This window comes from Drosophila mojavensis, unplaced genomic scaffold (assembly GCF_018153725.1).
Source record: "Drosophila mojavensis isolate 15081-1352.22 unplaced genomic scaffold, ASM1815372v1 contig_16, whole genome shotgun sequence".
Classification (NCBI taxonomy): Eukaryota; Metazoa; Arthropoda; class Insecta; order Diptera; family Drosophilidae; genus Drosophila; species Drosophila mojavensis.
Window position 1 is genome coordinate 5159009 of NW_025318693.1, and position 18238 is coordinate 5177246.

At 40.3% G+C, this 18238-nt stretch overlaps 4 protein-coding genes across 7 annotated transcripts; 2 read left to right on the forward strand and 2 right to left on the reverse strand.

Annotated features, from left to right (window-relative positions):
* Positions 1–116: 116 nt before the first annotated feature.
* Positions 117–6003, forward strand: LOC6573365 (GPN-loop GTPase 3). 2 transcript variants are annotated; one of them, XM_001999412.4, is made up of 3 exons: positions 117–249; positions 312–970; positions 5762–6003. In XM_001999412.4, the coding sequence occupies exons 1-3, from the start codon at positions 205–207 to the stop codon at positions 5925–5927; spliced, it is 870 nt and encodes a 289-aa protein (XP_001999448.1). In that variant the 5' UTR covers positions 117–204; the 3' UTR covers positions 5928–6003. The 2 variants fall into 2 exon arrangements, with proteins under 2 accessions (XP_001999448.1, XP_015022386.1); XM_015166900.3 differs by having other exon boundaries at positions 140–249; positions 326–970.
* On the reverse strand, positions 1108–5699 carry LOC6573366 (glutathione S-transferase 1). 2 transcript variants are annotated; one of them, XM_001999413.4, is made up of 4 exons: positions 4907–5699; positions 2460–4507; positions 1856–2003; positions 1108–1794 (listed from the first exon to the last, which is right to left on the reverse strand). In XM_001999413.4, exons 1-4 carry the CDS (start codon positions 5360–5362, stop codon positions 1234–1236), a joined length of 3213 nt encoding a protein of 1070 aa, XP_001999449.1. In that variant the 5' UTR covers positions 5363–5699; the 3' UTR covers positions 1108–1233. The 2 variants fall into 2 exon arrangements, with proteins under 2 accessions (XP_001999449.1, XP_015022388.1); XM_015166902.3 differs by lacking the exons at positions 2460–4507; positions 4907–5699 and adding an exon at positions 2176–2275.
* An 88-nt stretch (positions 6004–6091) lies between the features above and the next one.
* LOC6573364 (centromere protein J) lies at positions 6092–9157 on the forward strand. Of its 2 annotated transcripts, none has more exons than XM_015166898.3 (2): positions 6092–8138; positions 8192–9157. In XM_015166898.3, the coding sequence occupies exons 1-2, from the start codon at positions 6195–6197 to the stop codon at positions 9101–9103; spliced, it is 2856 nt and encodes a 951-aa protein (XP_015022384.1). In that variant the 5' UTR covers positions 6092–6194; the 3' UTR covers positions 9104–9157. The 2 variants fall into 2 exon arrangements, with proteins under 2 accessions (XP_015022384.1, XP_001999447.1); XM_001999411.4 differs by having other exon boundaries at positions 8195–9157.
* On the reverse strand, positions 9075–10168 carry LOC6573363 (MAGE-like protein 2). Its single transcript, XM_001999410.4, has one exon. The coding sequence runs from the start codon at positions 10054–10056 to the stop codon at positions 9259–9261; it is 798 nt and encodes a 265-aa protein (XP_001999446.1). The 5' UTR covers positions 10057–10168; the 3' UTR covers positions 9075–9258.
* Between the last annotated feature and the right edge of the window lie 8070 nt (positions 10169–18238).

Consider the following 18238-nt stretch of genomic DNA (forward strand, 5'->3'; position numbering starts at 1 on the left):
GATTTAATTAACTGCACAGCTGTACATCTCAATATGGTCACTCTATAATTTAAATCTGTGGAAGCGCGCAGTGGCGTTGCCGTATCATCCAAACAATTGTCCAAAACGCATTTCAAGCTTTTTTCCGACGCTTTGCAGCACTAAGCGACCGCACGCGCACGAAATTCGCTAAACTTTGTTTTAAAACTTAAAGTAAAAGTAAATATGCGTTTCGCACAAATTGTGGTAGGACCTGCTGGCAGTGGCAAGGTAAACTCACATTATTTACCAATTGTTTAAGAGCTTCACCAACATATAATCGCATAGCACAGTCTACCTATTGTAGTAATATGCAACAGCATGCTATGGATGGCAAGCGCAACATTCAGGTTGTCAACTTGGATCCAGCAGCGGAGCACTTTAATTACACACCATTAACTGACATACGAGAACTGATACACCTGGACGATGCCATGGAGGATGAGGAGTTACACTATGGCCCCAATGGTGGTCTTATATTTTGCCTTGAGTTTCTCATTGAGAATCAGGACTGGCTAAAGGCACAGCTGTGCGGCGGCGATGATGAGCTAATGCTAGGAGAGCCCGATGATGACTACATACTGTTCGATATGCCTGGCCAAATCGAACTATTCACACATCTAAAGATGGGCAAGCAGTTGGTAGAGCTACTGGAATCCTGGAACTTTCGCACTTGCGTTGTTTTCTGCTTGGACTCGCAGTTCATGGTCGATGGTGCTAAGTTCATATCGGGAACGATGGCGGCTCTCAGTGTCATGGCCAACATGGAACAGCCGCACGTGAACGTGCTAACCAAAGTGGATCTATTGAGCGCCGAGGCGCGCAAGCAGCTGGAACTATATTTGGAGCCAGACACGCATAATCTGATGGGTGAGCTGACCATAGGCACGGGGTTCGGTGAGAAATATCGAAAGCTAACCGAAGCAATTGGCTCGCTCATCGAGGATTTCAGGTATGTAACTTATATAGATTCCCTACACAAAGCAATCTTTAGAGTACCTTCCTCTCATAATGTTAATCCCGTTGTTGATATCTGTTCTCGTAATCTCCCACAAACTCTCCCTCTATAGACATCGAATTGAATAGTAGTTACAATATTTTAAAGAACTGAATTTATTTAAAAAAATAGTTTCGTATGCATATTTCAACTATCAAGGCTCGCCTAAATGCAGCAAGTACACTTAACTTCTAATTTTCTAAGATATAACAATTGTTTTATGCCTTTGGCTTGCGGGTTGGATGAAATGGATGTTCCATATGTGACAGATCTGGAGGATTATGCTCAAATGCAATAATCTCCTGCATACCACTGTCGGCAATCTGCCAGAGCTCTGGGTACTCCTCCTTAAAAGTGCTGTACCATTTCCGTACCAGCGGATAAGGCGAGAAATCAAAGTCAATGGCTTCCAGGCATAGAGTCGATGAAACCAGCGCAAAGTCTGCAATGGTTACATTTTCAGAGGCCGCGTATTTGGTGCCCAAACGCTGCAGATACGTTTCGAAAACATCGAGCGCGTTCTCGACCTTCTTCAGGGTCATGGGCGTGCGCTCGTAGTCGAAGAATATGGGCGCCATGCTATGCGCCGAAATGGGCGCATAGTAAAAGTTCATATTGAAGCATAGGCGCTGATTGACCAGCGCTCGTTCAGTCGGATCCTCCGGATACAGGGTCGATAGAGGGAAGTACTTATCGCACAAATATTGCATAATTGCAATGCTCTCGGACAGATGGAAACCATCGTCGTCCAGTACAGGTATCTCCTTTTGTGGATTCATCTGTGGGTAGTAAGAAATGGAATTAAATTGTCAACTAATTGTTAGCTTGAAGGCAACCCACCTTCGCATAGTCCGGCGTACGGTGCTCCAATGCACAGAAGTCCACATTAATTAGCTGGTATTGGATGCCCAGTGCCTTGAGGGCCATGCGCACGGCCAGCGAGGGCGGTCCATCCGATACGGCGTATAACTTCATCGTATAAATGGGTCTGTATAAAATTATGCACAAAAAATGAGATTGCAAATGAGTTAAGGTATCTCGTATAACCGGTTTCAATTGTGGCCAGGCCAACAAGCAGTTTCCCATTAGACAAAAGCGTATGTAAATTTTGTTGCTGTCATCTACGCGATATATTTGATTTTTAATATCTCGGCATTTACCCAATTGGAATTTGCTCCGTAATAGTGAAGTGCGCACGCGCAGCTCTTAAAACCGACTGAAACCGAATGCCAAAGTCGTTTTTACTTTTCAATAGTTGCTCAAAATACCAAGTTGTAAAATTAAACTTGGTCGACTTTCAATTCCCCTGTAATTTAGTTATCTGCTTATCTACGGACCAGCGAATCTATTATGGAGCCCGGTTAATTTCGTATTCCGATAGCAATTCGATGTGGGTTAAATCTAAATAATATTATAATTTTTATTTCGATTGGGATGTACTTACTCAATGTTGCCATAGTTTTCCATTTCGGGCACCTCCTCAACAACTTCGATTATGGCATCCGTGTTGTCTTCTTCGACAGTCATGAACTGCCCCTCATCGGTTATGGGTGCCTCTCCGATATCCTCTTCGTCTTCGACAACCACATCCTCCTCGAAGTCGTGTTGCTCCTGGACCTGCTCCTGTGCCTGCAGCTTGTGTTTTAGAGCAGTTGAGTTTAGCGTCTCTTCTCTCTTTATTTTTGTTGTGGATATGCTGGTGGTGCTATTTTGGCTGCTGCCTGCACTGTTGCGTGGCTTCTTGTGGACCACAATACCATCTGTGAGATTGGATACATTGAGCTGTTCAACATAAAGGTCTCCATACTCCTGTTTGATTTGCTCCAGAGATTTTCCGATGAAATGCAGTGGCCGGAACTTGAGTTTTTTATTGTTCTTTTTGTTGATTTCATTGAAGAGTCGCCGTTTGATGTCGTCCTCGCTGAACGGATGACTGTGGCTGTTGTAGACCCGCAGAACACGGATAGAGCCGTCCTTTTGTGTGGCCGTCGATATGCGGCTCTTGCAATTGATCTCCGGATCACGGCTCTTGATGCACACCCAATAGTTGCGCGAGATGAGGCCTCGATTCTTGGCATGATAGATGTAGCCATCCACGCAAAGCATCTCGCTGCCCTTGGCCGACCGCAAAGTACAGATTTTGGTCAGATCCATGTCCGGGGGAAGCGAAGTTAGTTGAGCATTGTTGTTGTTGTTGTTGTTGTTGTTGTTGGGCGCTGCGTTAGTACGACGCTTTCGTAGATTAGTCAGCTGTGGCTTAGGTGTCGATGTGGTGGGCTGCTCAATGGCCCCTAAATCATTGGGGAGGATCTCGATCTTGGCGCTGATATTGTCGGCTCCATCGTTCATATACTGTACAATCATTGAGGCTGCCTGCGGATGCTCGGGTTCCAACTTGATGCCATCAATGCCAATAACCTTTTTCATTACCACATTTTGGTGCCCGTCGCTAGCGTTGGATGATAATGACTGGCCTTTCAGTTTCTCATAGTTGGCCACCTGCTCAGCAACTGTGTCTGCCTCCTCCTCCGTGTCCAGGTCATCTTGACTGTCAAAGTCAGTCTCCTCAGTGCCAAGTGACTGTCTCGCCGTGTCGCCTTGCTCCGGTTTGTCATTGCCATCTTGCTTCGTCATGTCATGCAGCTTTTCCTGTTTCCTTTGCTGATTAATGCGCCGCAGTATCTCCTGCAGATCGGGTTTATGGGTATGCTCGCCATTAATGCGTAGCACCTCTGGCCCATTCTCGACGGGATCCAATGTGACGCGAACATGACAGCTTTGCTGCTTATCGCGCCGCATGATGCACGTGAAGAACATGTGACCGTTAGCACGGCTCTGCGAGTCGAAGTGAAACAGATGGCGGTCCAAGCAGAGCACCTTACGTCCTTTTGCCGATGGCAAGAATGTGAACTTGGTCAAATCGGTTTCGGTCAGCGGATCATAATCCGGCGGACTCACATAATTATCAATGATATCAGCTGCATTTGGCCATTTAATTTCGTTATCGGGATTTGGCTGCTCCTGCGGTTGTGTTTCGGTCAGCGCAGACTGACTGTTGTCGAGATTCATATAGACCTCATAATTCTCCTCGCAATCTTCAATGATTATGGAGCCAACATCATCGCCCTTCTGTGATCCTGAGCTTAGCTCGGGATCAAAGTACTCCAGATTGGGGCATTCCTGCAGTACTTCCACTGTTTGGTCATCGTCTACCAAGAGGATCTGGTGTCTGGTAAACATTTGCATTAGCTTGTCAGCGGAATAGTGTGGATGTATATGCGCATCCGATTCCATTAAATGCAACCGATGTGCCCCCGCCAAGGTTGCCTCCGTGCAAATCTTTGCCGTGCACTCAATATCTCGCTTCCTCACACATGTCCATCGGTATAGGTCGCCCTTGTACGACTTGCCAGCCAGATAGTACAGCTGCCCATCAATGCACACCATAACGCGACCATCGCGACGGCGCAGCATATAAACTCGATCTTTATCCTGCAAAGTGAATGAGAATTGATAATTAATATTGTTCAATATTTTATAAGAATGCTGAATCCTTCACACGAGATATCATAATCATATTAATGAATTCGATTTAATGAGTAAGTAAATATAGACTCCATTTACTTAAATTTTCGACTTAGTGAGTCCAAAACTGTATTTCTAGCTAAATGATTCATGAACCGAAATTTTTGATTGGTGGGAACTAGTAGCTTGTAGCTATATATGGCCATAGAAATAAATTAATTTACAATGCGGACTGTGATTTCTGCAAGATGAACTTATAAGAGTCTCTCATTTTGAAATTAACTTATTAAGTATTATTCAACTATTATAATCTATCTATCTAAACTCATGATTCCAAATTAGCATATCAAGAGAATTGAGACACACCTCGAAGTCTAGGTGAAACGAATATTGAAGTGCTTCGTTTTCTCTGTTTGTGGATATCCATTCGGGTGGATTGAGACCGGCAGCGGCGCGCTCGTATAGTCGGGCGCGCTTTGGCTGCGTACTGCTATAGGCATCGTTCATTTTCATGTTGGACAGTCGCTTGCGTTGTGAGACTTTTGTGATCTCATGACTGCTGCAGCGTGGATGGACATGTGCCTGAATAACATCGACCACAACATGCTTGCTCTTATCCGTGGAATCGGGCACGATGGTGGAGATGCGCGACCGGCATGGCGTCACCTTATCCTTTCGTCGATTGCATAGCCAACGGTATGTGTTGTTTTTGCCAATGCGATCGAAATGATAAAGGTAATCATCGACACATAGCATGTCGACGCCCTTGGCGGAGCGTACAACATACACTTTGGATAAGTCCATGTCCGTGTTTTCATCCATGTTTTGAATTACGGTGCGGTCGTAAATTCAGGGTTTTTTAGCTTCTTTGCCGTTTTTGGTGTGTGCCCAAAAAATGTTGTGTTGAAAATGAGTCTATTTTGCTCTTGTTGTTGCTGTTGCTTGGGATTTTTTGGGGTATTTTCGACACACTTTGTTTGACCCGCCAAAACTGGTGAGCGGTGCACTTAATGAAAGTAGTTGTAATTTATTTTGTTATATTATGTATAATTAAGCTCTATTTGTAATTTTAAGGTTGAGTTTATGCGCACATTTTACGACGCGACGAAAAATTATTTTCTCTAAACCAGGGCTGGCAAGTATGCCGCGTTGGCGTTGCCACTGTGCAGTCTGTACATTAATTAAACAATATTAAACATGAAATTATTGTTTATATTCTAGTTTGGTGCGCTTTTTTCCATTGAACATTGATGATGAGGAGAGTTTGAGCGATCTTCTGCTACAGATCGACAGTATTTTGCAGTATGGAGAGGATGCCGATGTACAAGTGCGAGATTTTGATGAGCCAGAAGTAAATGAAAATGAGGACTATGTTCCTGATATGTAGAAGCTCTTACATTTAATGTAAATAATAAGTAAATGATATGTATTAATGTAAATAAATGTATATAAAAGCAACTTTATTTGTGAGTAATTTCATAAGTTACCTAATGGAGTATTTTTTAATTTAAAAATAAACCTGCCGCCCTGGTTTATTTGCTGTGCGACACTTTCCAGCACTAGAATTTTAGACTTCTTGTTTGAATGCGTAGCGTCGGGTTTCGCGTATATAAACAATAAAATAATTAATTTGAATGATACGCAAAGCTAAAATATGGAAGGATCTGATGAGATTAATGCTTCACCTTTGACACAATTGGATATATCGACGCGCCTGGCAGCTTTGAATCGTTGGCAAGAGGAACAAAAACGTCTTTTACAAGAGCGTCAAAACAACCAGCGCCTAATGCTCGGACTGGAGCACCGCAATATGTACCAAATGCTTGGGCTGTTGCACGATGACATTGTGAATGAAAACACCGGAGATGTAAATTTAATTGAAAACAATGACAAGCTGGAACAGGAACAGGAACAGGGACAGGGACAGGAGCAACAGCACCAATCATCAAGCATTCAAATGGTGCGCCACGCAAAACAGGATGAGGAGGAGGGGGAAAAGGCTGAGCAGTGCTTCCAACTTACAGATATTTCTACTAGTCCTCGGCCCGTAAAGCCCAAAAAGCCATTTTTACGGCGTGGTGATGGACTAAAACAGCGCTTCAAAGTTGATCCTGACCAATTGCGTCTTAATAATTTACCGCGCTACAAATACGCCAATGCTCATCCACAGTACCGCAAACCCACATTGATAAAACAGCAAAAGCGTAGCATTTTAAAGACGCACAAAGTGCCAACTGTTGTACAGAAAGCAATAGCGATGCCCCCACCTCCACCGGCACCTCCACTGTCGAAGAAGGAGCATCGCTTTCAGCAGCCACTGATAAATTCCAAGACCGTGTGCAGCTCCACCCCGGATCTAAAGTCTTCCTATACTTCAACCAGTAACACAAATTCCAGTGTGTCGCCGAAGGTTCGCTTTGTCGAGCTAAACGACGCCAAAGGGCAAATGGCCGATGATGAACACTCTTCCGAGACAAGCTCCAATGCACTGGCAAACATGTGTTGGGCCAAGGTGCTAGACTCGCAGCAGATTAGGCCACCTGTACTGCATCGACGCTCGGCTCAGATACGAGTGGAAAGTGACGACAATATCAGCATATTTGAGCTGTTGGAGCAGAAGGCCCGTGAGGGTAACGTGGATATGAACTCTAGCTGCATACGCACATTCATGGCACGCAAAGAGAAGAACCGTCAGGCAGATGCTGACGATAGCGATCAGATAGTTATTTCCCAGCAGATGCGTGAAATGCGCCTGAAACCACAAGTGTCGGAGGTGATCAGTGAAACGGATGACGATGATAATCCGGATGAGCAGGACAGCACTTTGATCCAGACGCCGATAAAAATTAACGCCGGCAAGGCTCAGGTACATGTGCGCTTCTCCGATTCCAATGATACACATCAATATTCAGATGAGACAACGGTGCAGGACGGCACAAATGTAGAGCTGTTTGAGGAGTTCAAAGCGGCGCTGTTTCAGGCTCTGGAACAAAGAAAGGCACAACCGACACAGAACGCTGCTGGCGATGAGCAGCTAACCCAGGAGCTGCAAGCGAAGGCGAATTTGGTGCGTACGCGCCTCGAGGAACTGGAAGCAGAAATCGCCACATTTAAGGAACAAAATGCTCAGCTTTTGCGGCTCAAGCAGCAACACGAGCTGGAGAAGGCCAAGTGTGCTCAGGAACATTTGGAGGCAATGGAACGTGTGCATGATGAGAAAATCCAAGCGGAAATCTATTTGCACGATGAGCGCATGAAGATTGAAGAGGAACGTCGCAGGTTCGAGCAACAGATGCGTCTTCAAAAGAGCAACGTCAATAGCAAGGAGAAAAAGGAACTGGCGGCGCTTAAGCAAGAGGTGGAGGCCCTTCAGCTGCAGCTGAAACAAAAGGAACAGACTCACGTGTCAGCGCAGGCGCGACTTCGTGCTCAGCTGCGTGCCGCTGAAAAGGAGCAACGCAACTACAGGGACGAGATTGAGTTGCTTGGGCGAGACAACAAGCGCCTGGAGCAGGAGATAGTGAAGCTAACGCGAGATAACAGCAGCAAAATGCTACAAGAAATTAATCGCAATATTGCACGCTTGGCCCCAAAGCTGGTAAGTATTTTACGAATATTTAAAAATGTTTCCAACTCAAGATTCGCATTTAGCAGGAGGCAGCAGCATCCGCGGCCAAGCATACGGATGAGAATGGCAAACGGCAAAGCAAGTCCATTACGAACATATTGCAGGATAAGTCGACAAGCCGTCTAAATCGAAGTCGAAAAAAGTCAGAGCCTCTCAGCGAAAGCTACGCATCGAGCAGCTCCTTCGAAATGGATGATGTACCCATGCCAAAGCCGGCAAAGCCGACAAAGTCAGCCACAGCAACTGGCGACCCACTTTTTGCAGATCGCAGCAAGAACAACAATCATAGCGGAAGCAATAACAACAATCATAACGGAAGCAATAATCACAGCAATAAGAGTAACAACAATTACAGCGAAAATAGTGAGTTCAAGCGTGAGATTGTAAATGAGGATGGCACTAAAGACATTTGGTATCCAAATGGCAATCTTAAGAAGATCAGTGCCGATGGTATGAACGTACGCATGCTGTACTTTAACAAGGACATTAAGGAAACGGATATACGTGCTGGCACAGTCAAGTATTATTATGCAGAGACTAACACATGGCACACTACCTATCTGGACGGTCTGGAGATACTTGAGTTTCCAAATGGACAAACCGAGCATCGTCACAAGAATGGCGTCATCGAGATTCATTTCCCGAACAATTCCATTAAAATTGTCGATCCCAGCGATACGGAAAAATTGGAAGAATGGCGCTATGCGGATGGTACGCATTTGATTCAATTGCGAAACGGTGATAAGATATTAAATCTGCCCAATGGGCAAAAGGAAATACACACCAAATTGAACAAACGTCGCGAATACCCGGATGGCACAGTTAAACTTGTCTATCCGGATGGTAGCCAGGAAACCCGCTATTCTAATGGTCGTGTCCGACTCAAAGATAAAGATGGCAAGCTGATAATGGATACGGACTATGCCAAGTATTAGATAGCATCTCTATTTATTTATAAATTGTATGCAATTTAATGAAATTAGTAATGCCTAAAATAAATATAATTTGTTAATATAAATATAACAAACAAGAGTACGTTATTCAGGATATGAAAATTCTATGAATAAGAGAAAACAATGGGATCGATCTACTACTGACTGTCCATGAAACTATTGCAGTCAGTGTTGCTTGTATTCGTGTTATCTGCAGCTGGAGTAGGCGCTTGCATGCCTTCAGGATTATCCATGGCTTCGGCCATCATAAGCTGCTTCTGAAAGAAGCTGACGTCTTGGTTAAATAATTTGGATGCAAATTGAATAACTTGCTGATAGGTAAATTCGCGTTTGGCGCGTTGTCCCCAACTGTAGGTAATCTTGGGATCATCGAAAGGATTCAACTGTGAACGCTCTCGTTTCAGATACTCTTGCTTCACAAATGTTTCCTCGATCAGTTTTGATATGTCGGAACCAAAGTATTCATGCTCCTCGTGCACATTAACTCCCAACGTATCCAGCATGGTAAAGAGCTTGCTTTCCTCTATGTGACAGCCGCGTAAAAAGACGTAGGTAAGTATAATGTATAGCAATGTGAATTGCGGACGCTGTGTAGCGGTTAGCTCGAAGGTGGACGTCGGTGGTGCTTCGGCTATACAAATGTATCTTTTGGGGTTTCCATCGAGCTGGACTAGCTTAATGCCGTAGAGATTTTCCAGCAGTTGGGTGACCAACGGAAGTCTTTTAATAACCTCCGCTTTTCCATCCGTCAGAGGAATTAAATCATTGTGTTTGATCGGAACCTTATTGGCCGAATGGCATAGAATAAAATTCAGAATGGCGCGCACTTGCTGATCTATCTCGACATGTTGTGGTTCCGCCTGGGTCGCATTTATTGATTGCTGGGAACGTGATGTATTGCGTCTTTGTGAGGCATTTCGCGATGTGCTGGCCATTAGATTGATGGATTTCGGCTTAATTTTGCTTTCTTTTGACTGAGCGCGAAATTGCGAACAGCTATTAAATAAATTTGATAGAGTTGCCGGCTTTGTAAAAACTGCTGAAGTGCTATTAACATTGCCAAAATGAGTAATATGTTAATTGCTATCGATAGCTTTATGGGTTAACATAAATTAAATAATATATTAAATAATTTTATTTAAAATAAATTTTATTTTACGATATTGAATTTGAGCACCTTGTTTTTGCTTGCAGCAATTAAAGTTATTTTTAAATGATATATTTAGTTTGCATATTTCGCGGTAGACCAAATTATATTGTAAAAGGATGAATGAAGGCTATTATCACAACGGCTATACAAATATAATATATTGTATGTTAGAAAGCATAACTAGAAAGAAACTAACTGCTTTATACTAAGTTAGTTAGCTATCATTACTTTAAGCTTCGTAGCAAAGTTAAGCCAGATGTTGTTAACATTTTCACCTATAGCCGTTAACTAAATAATGACCGTTAAATTAATGTAGTCGTCAAATAAATTAAAATCCTTTAAATGCCTTATTTGCATGCATAAATTGACGTCAAAGTAGGTTGAACAAATCTCGTTAGCCTTGACTAAATTTAAAATTTCACTTTTCCCACTTTTGCCACTACTTAGATGCATGAGCATGAATCAAAGTGTGCCAAAGGCTTGAACAAAGGTACTTAAGTACGTCCATCACAATGGACTTATGGCTTTTATTGATTTATGTGCTCAAGCTCGGTCCTTCGCCAGCTAAGCAGAATCTAGTTAATTGAATGCCAGTTAACTGAGATGCATTGTCGCCATCGGTCTGATGAGATGAGCATTCAAATTGCATTTGTCATTAAAAGTGTGTATGCTGTGCGTAGTGTTTATTTGTTGCTTTAATTAAAAATGGCAAAGATATGCGATATGTGAATAGCAGCAGGAAGCAAACAACTTTCAAAACTAAATGCGAATGACATGCACGGTCAACATTCACCAGACGAGCAGCTCGTCAAACAAAACAAAACTGCAGCAAACGAGCCAACGTAATGAAATTGAAATGCATTTTGTGTGCAGACACGCGCCTTGGACCCGTCTGCCGGCTTTGCTTAAACATAGTTTATTGCCTTGAAATGTGTGTTTTAGTGAAAACTAGTTATGTATGGGTACCTGCGTCGGGATCTGTTGCAAATGCGTAACTCTTGCCACACAAGCACACGTACACATGAACACACACACCTTAGCTTATACACACCCAGGGCTTCTCACTTACACTTACACACACACACTGACAGACTATGCTCAGGCGGAAGGCGCTTAACAGTGTTTGGCAAGTTGGCAAATCTTTAATTAATTTTCCATTGTAGTTGAGCTAAAACAACACAAAGTAAAATTCAACTTGTAAATTTATGCACACCTTTTGTGTTTTATCCGAAATAGAAATTGGTAAATCCGTTTATTTGTTTGCTATTTGCTGAAAGATTTAGAACTTTGACTTGCGTACAAGATTTGCATATGAAAAGCTTGAGAATTCATATGCATATTAGTGTGGATCATTATTATTATTATTATCATCATCATCAGCAGCCCAAAGCAAAAGTGAAATGTCACGAGCTGTAGTAGAAACTCCGTTGGCCGCATGCATGAGTAAACAGTAACAAAACTCTTTTGCTTTGAGTTTAGCTTTAACTTTAGCTTTAGCTTTACCTATGTACATATGTATGTCTTTGGCTTTAACTTTGGCTTTCTATACACAGATCAACATTTTTGCTTTCAAAATGCGCAATGTAATGTCAACGTTTTGTATATTTTTCGTTTTTTATGACGTCTGGCTAATTGTACTCGCCGAAGAAAATTTTGAAAAGAAAGTCAAGGTCTTTGACAAGACTGTGACAACAAAGTTGTGCCACAGCTTGATGTGGTTTTTAGTGAAATGTACATTAAAATTTTGCAAATGGCCAACGCGCAAGTCATTTAGAATTTCCATGGCAAACTCGCAACTCACGCGCAACGGGTTTCATTCAACATGCTACACAAAAACTATTAATATATTATTAACAAAAATTCATATAGCAAATGGGAAAGTCATGCTGAGATACTCTGTCCAAAAAATATCCATCATATTTCTTTTACTTTTGTATATCTGAAAAGTAATAAGGATGATGATAATGATGATGATGTTATGATGATGAGTAAAATACATTACACATAATAAAATGATAATAAAAAATGTTAATGAATTAGAATAATGATTATTAAAGGTATAATAGTAATAGTAATAGTAATAGTAATAGTAATAGTAATAGTAATAGTAATAATGATAACAAATAGTCTAATAGTAATATTCACAATAGTTAAAGTTCACTTTTGCCCTGTTAGTCAGTCCACATATGTTATGTCTTACAAGGCATTGGAGTCCGTCCACTATATACGCCGCAATGTTAGATATTTTCAGCCATTTTTAGCCGGCTAGTTCTTGGCTCGATCTGGTTGCGTGCTGTGCTTGAAAGTGGTCTACCTTCAGCTGACTGTTTGGCATTCTTGTCGAACTGGTGTCAAGCTGCTTCTGAAGTGCACACGCGCCTCCAGCCACGGCAACGACAAACACAACGGCAACGGCAACAACTTTTGCTCCGGCTTAAGCCTCTGAACCGGCATTTCGATTAGACGGCAAACGCAAATCGAATTATGACTGTGTCGGGCGACCAGTTATGGAATTTGTGCTAAATATCAATAGGGTGCGCAATTAACAACATTTTTCCAATATAGACATTTACATTATTCATGTGGCGATTCGTTTATAAATTTTGGCACCCAGCCTCGTTTGCATAGCCAGCGCGATGACAAGTTCTGCTTCGAATCAGGCCAATTAAGATGTTGCCCAGTTTTGACCCAAATACATAGTCTAAACGATGTAAGGCCTCTCGCATTTAATCAGTTTTAATGGCCTGCCCCACTCAAGCGCTGATAATCAAATTAGGCGCTTATCAACAATTTTGCAACGCGCCATAAAGTGCAACAATAAGAAATAATTAACGAGTTTTACATTTATTTATATCTAGACACATAAATTTAGTTAGGCCCGCGGTCTCGCTCACTCGTGCATGCCAAATCGCGCATACGCACAGTGTGCTGCATGTCTAAGCACGGGCCTGCATTTGCAGGGGGTCGGCTGCCATTGTCTGCGATATAATATGTTCGCATTCGAGCTAACAATTATGCGCTAAGCGGATCCAAAGTATTTCATTAATGATTTAACTGTTGGCCAGGCTTGGAATTGAACTTGAAGTTGCCAAATGAAAAATGTTTGCAGAGTGACGAAGTTGTTTAAGATGTAAGCGGATGAAATACTAATACTTATAAATGAGTCGAGCCTAACTTACATTTATATTAAAAAGTTGCAAAATAGTAAAGTTCGTTTTCAATGTGATGTAAGAGTATGCCGGAAAGTGGGCGTGGTTAATGCCAGTCAGGAAAAGGAGCAAAGTGGAAATTGCATAGGCAAAAGCTAGAATTTCTCTTAGTTCTCGAATAGAAAATCGTATTTCATCTCAGCTAAAATACAATATGGAGTAATAGCCCCAACACTAACGTGAATGGCTTCATTTTGAATGCTCTCTGACCAAAATACTTTGTTTGACTACATTTTGTGAAGGTCATCAAAAAGTGGTTTCTAGTTTCATTAATTTCCTTGGGCGCTTTGTTTTCGTGGTCAGCGTTTTGTGTCTTGTTTCGGTTTTTAGTGTGATATTTCAAAAATATCTTGAATTGCTCTTGAGACTGAGATGCACGATCATAATGGCTATTCTAACTGCTATTTGAAGCTTTATATCTTATCTATTTTATGGCTTTAAAGTGGGCTAAAAAAGCAAGATAAACAGAAAAAACCCCATGTTTCTATTATGTTTAATTCATGGGGGTTATTAATTATGAATTGGGTACATGTATAGTCAGACTTAACAATATGGCTATTTTAGGTTCGCATTGAGAGTCTAATTGAACGTCAGCTCCGGCTGCTCAGTGACCAAAATAACCCTACAATGAGTCAGCTTGAGCTGAGTAGATCAGAAATACCTGACATAATTCTCTACGCTTGCTAAATACTAAACAGTTGCCCATTAAATTCAATTTCGGTTTTTTTCTCGACCTGCGCGAACATTTTCGTGACGTCTCTGAACCAACTTTCGCAGCTCGTGAAGGTCGATTGACGACTTTTTATATATATACGATTTTGACCATTTTTTTTTTTACGATACTCGTATCGAATATGACAAATCTGAATCACATTGTTTCGAGTCGTATTTAGTATGCAGTTAACAACGTTGTCGCCAACAGCCTTGGATAAACATTTGCATTTCTGATGGGAGGGCAGTAAAAACAAAAAGGTATTACATCAATCTTGGCCAGCTTCCTGTGTGAAAACTTTCACAAATCTGGTTCGGCCCAGCGACAACAAAAGATTGACATTATTGTATTTCATTTATAATTATTATGATTTTGTTTCGCATCGCATATAATTAACCTAATATACTTTTATTTTTTTGAGGCAAGTTGCTTTGCTCGTGGATCACTCTGAAGTCATGGTCATGGCTAATAGATTGACTGGCCAATGTGTCAACGACTCTTGCACCTGGCATCAACATGTCAAACGACTATTCAAATGACACTCCAAAGTGTTTTTGTTTTTGTGGGTCATTTAGACTCGCAAAACAACTCGAGCTAGAGCTTAGCCAATGACATTTGTGCGTGTGTTTGTGTGCTCTAATAGCTTTTCATACAGTGCTTAGCATTGAACAAACTTGTACACCTGTACACCAGTTTTTTAATAGTCTTTAATTTGAATTAAGAACAACTAACTATGAAAAGCTGAAGATTAAATACTCTTTCACGTCTTTTACATTTAATTGGTGTGCACAGATAGCGCAAGTTCATTTCTTTATTTTATAATCGAGAAATATCTTTCTGCCTTCCAGACAACTCGTTGCTCGTTGTTGCTCTCCCCACATAAACACAAAAGATTTCGAATATATTGAAGCTGCTTATTTCAGATCTTAAATCTGTGCTCGTGCTTATTGTAGCCTGCACACGCTGATAATTTCGACTCATTAACGATATTATTTATGGCAATTATAATATTTTTTATTTTAATTTGATTTTGTATTTTGAATATTGCTGTTGATTATATTAATAAAAATATTCAAATTGTAAATATAATTTCGGGCAATGTTAGATGAACTGAGTTTAAATGAGTTACTGTTGTACTCCTCCATTGACTGAGTATGAAATTGTGGAAAGTCTACAGAAAAAATAAATATATTTTCCACAGTCTGAGAGTCAGATTTATGTATATATTCATGTAGACTTTGTAGACCATATATGTTGTCTTACGTCTTATTGGCATATAAATGAGTATAAGGACTAATATGTTTATACTTATCAAAGTTAATATGGATAATCTTTGTAATCTTATGAGAGATTGGAATTGGATTGAATTTATGTTATTTCAGTTCCTTAGTCCACTCTTAGTTTTCTGTAAGACAATGCACAAACCTCTCAGAAATGAATTGATGATTGAAGAAACTCAATCTTTAAACTTAAATTATGCTCTACGTTTTGGGAAATAAATTTTGCCAGCAGCTATCAAATTGATATTAAATAATATTTGTATTTATTATTATACAAATACCTCTCTGTTTATTTTGACATCCATAACTCTCTGAATTAAGTTTGGCTCAGTGATTCGATATGCGTGAGATTTGTCATCAGTTAATCACGAAATGTGATACCAGCGAAAGTTTTAAAATTTTCTTGGCATCAAATCTACATAGAAATGAGACGAATGCCAATTCAAAATTATATTTTCACGTTACATAAAAGCGCGAGCGAATTTTGATGAGAGGGCAATACGGCGAGTACATATATATACATGCATATATGTATATATATATATATATACATATATATAATAAATGTTCATTGCTGATGTCTTCATTTTGGTTACACATGAAAATTTGCGCGTCAAATCAGATAGAGGTTTTCATTATTCGTAACTCCAAACTTAAAAGCCAAAACCAAAACCGAAACACATGTTATAAAAAGAAATCTATTTTGCAATTATAAATAGTTACAGATAGCAACAAATGTGTGTGCTTTAATTCGTTTTGGGTTTCCTTATTTGGCCATTAAAACCGTTTAGCTAATTGCTTTTGTAATGGAGCTAAATGCTTTGGATCTCATTGCGTCAATACAGTTTGGTTTGTGGGCTGCTGGCTAAGTAAATCAAAATAATCTTGGCCTGATATAAATGCAATCGAAACTCATTTATACATATATATACTACATAAATATGTTATACATATGACCAAAATAAAAATTGATAAAAGTTAATTGAGCATATGGCCAAGCGAATGTGCCTAAATGTATGTATAGCAGCTGCTGTTAATCTGTGTGTGTGTGTGTGCGTGTGTGTGTGTGTTTGTGGTGTTGTCAAGGCGGTTAAGCGACATGCCACCAAAAATGATTGACAATCACTTTATAAACAATTTCATTTGTGGTCCGTGTCGTGGAGACTGCTCGACCACAAGCGAGCCACCCAAAGCACATTCGCATTTGCTGCCGTTGCCGTTGCTGTTGCTGTTGCTTCCCCATTCAAGTCGTTGGCAGCAGCAACCAGTTGCATATGAAAGTAAAAGTAAAGCAACGCAGTCGAAAACAAACGCATGGCTCAGACTTGTATGTAATACGCCTATATAAGCAGACACACACACACAGACACTCACACACATACGCAGACAGTCAGACAGAGCGTGCATTTCAATGCAAGCCAGCAGGCAGACAGATAAATATGTATGTATGTGTGTATATATGAGCATGCTACTCCATATACTCGTATATATATATAAAACAAACAAAAGCGACGCCGAGCGACACCGGTTGATGCTGCAGACAATATACATATATATATACATATGTGTATATATGTATATATACCTACTTCCATTTAGTTGTATATAAAATGCGTTCAAAAAGACCGCTGCGCTTGTTGGCCAGAAAGCGCAGACGCTGATAAAAACTGAAAGCCCAGCCGAAATACATATATAAGTCATATATTCGGGATCGAAATGCTCATGAGCGGAATGATATTCAAAGAGATGACATCATAGGAACACACTAACCACGTTCTACATATAAGCCTGAGAAACGGCATTTCTTTGAATAAGCGTAAGAGAATGCCGAATGACTCAAAGCATGTCATGTGAAAACATCATCTACCACATATGATATTGTCCTTGCCCTAAAAATAGAGGTGTGCGACTTCGAGTGGATTTTGTGTTTTGTTTAAAGTTTGGCAAACCAACCTCAAACGGATTGAAACAGAAAACAGTTCGTTGCCTAAGTCATTCGTTTGAGCAAGCTCTATGCAAAAAGGTGCATATTTAACTCTGATAAACTATTTTACTATTTTACTCATTTATCTTGCTGTGCGTCCTTCTGCATGTTGCGCATAGGCAAGGAAATTGAAGATATTTACCTTAAATTTTGGAATATATATACAAATATTTATGTATGCCCTATGTGCGCCCTGGCCGAATTAAATTTTAACATATTTTTAGATACACTCTTTGGTGCGTGTTAAATCGGAAATCACTTTAACTTGTAGACATTATATTTACAAATGGTACTATTTTTGGTGCCATTGATAATTGGGAACTAATATTTTAAATATATTTTTGTATGCCAATTAAATGTGTCAAGGGAAAACTACTTATAATGGACACACATGATGAACCGCATGTTTTACACATTTATAATACAACTATTTATTTAATTTTTTTTTTTGTTTTTTTTTGTATTTATTTATGACTGTTTTAATAATGTGATGTACTAAAAACATTTATATTTTATAGATACATATATGTTTTCTTCCCTTTGATAAAATTTATCGGATCGTGTTCCTATGGGCGTATTATCATCTATTCACGTGACATTTGTAGATAGTTCAAGTCTAACAATAAAGTGATTAACTTAAAATGGGAACGTTCACTAAATACGAAGTATTTTCGCTTAGAATTATCTGCAAGAAATCTCAAAGATTGGCATTTGTTGCTTATTCATCAAGTGACTCTTAGCTATGAGGTCTCAAAACACAATGAAAACAATGAATGGGTTGG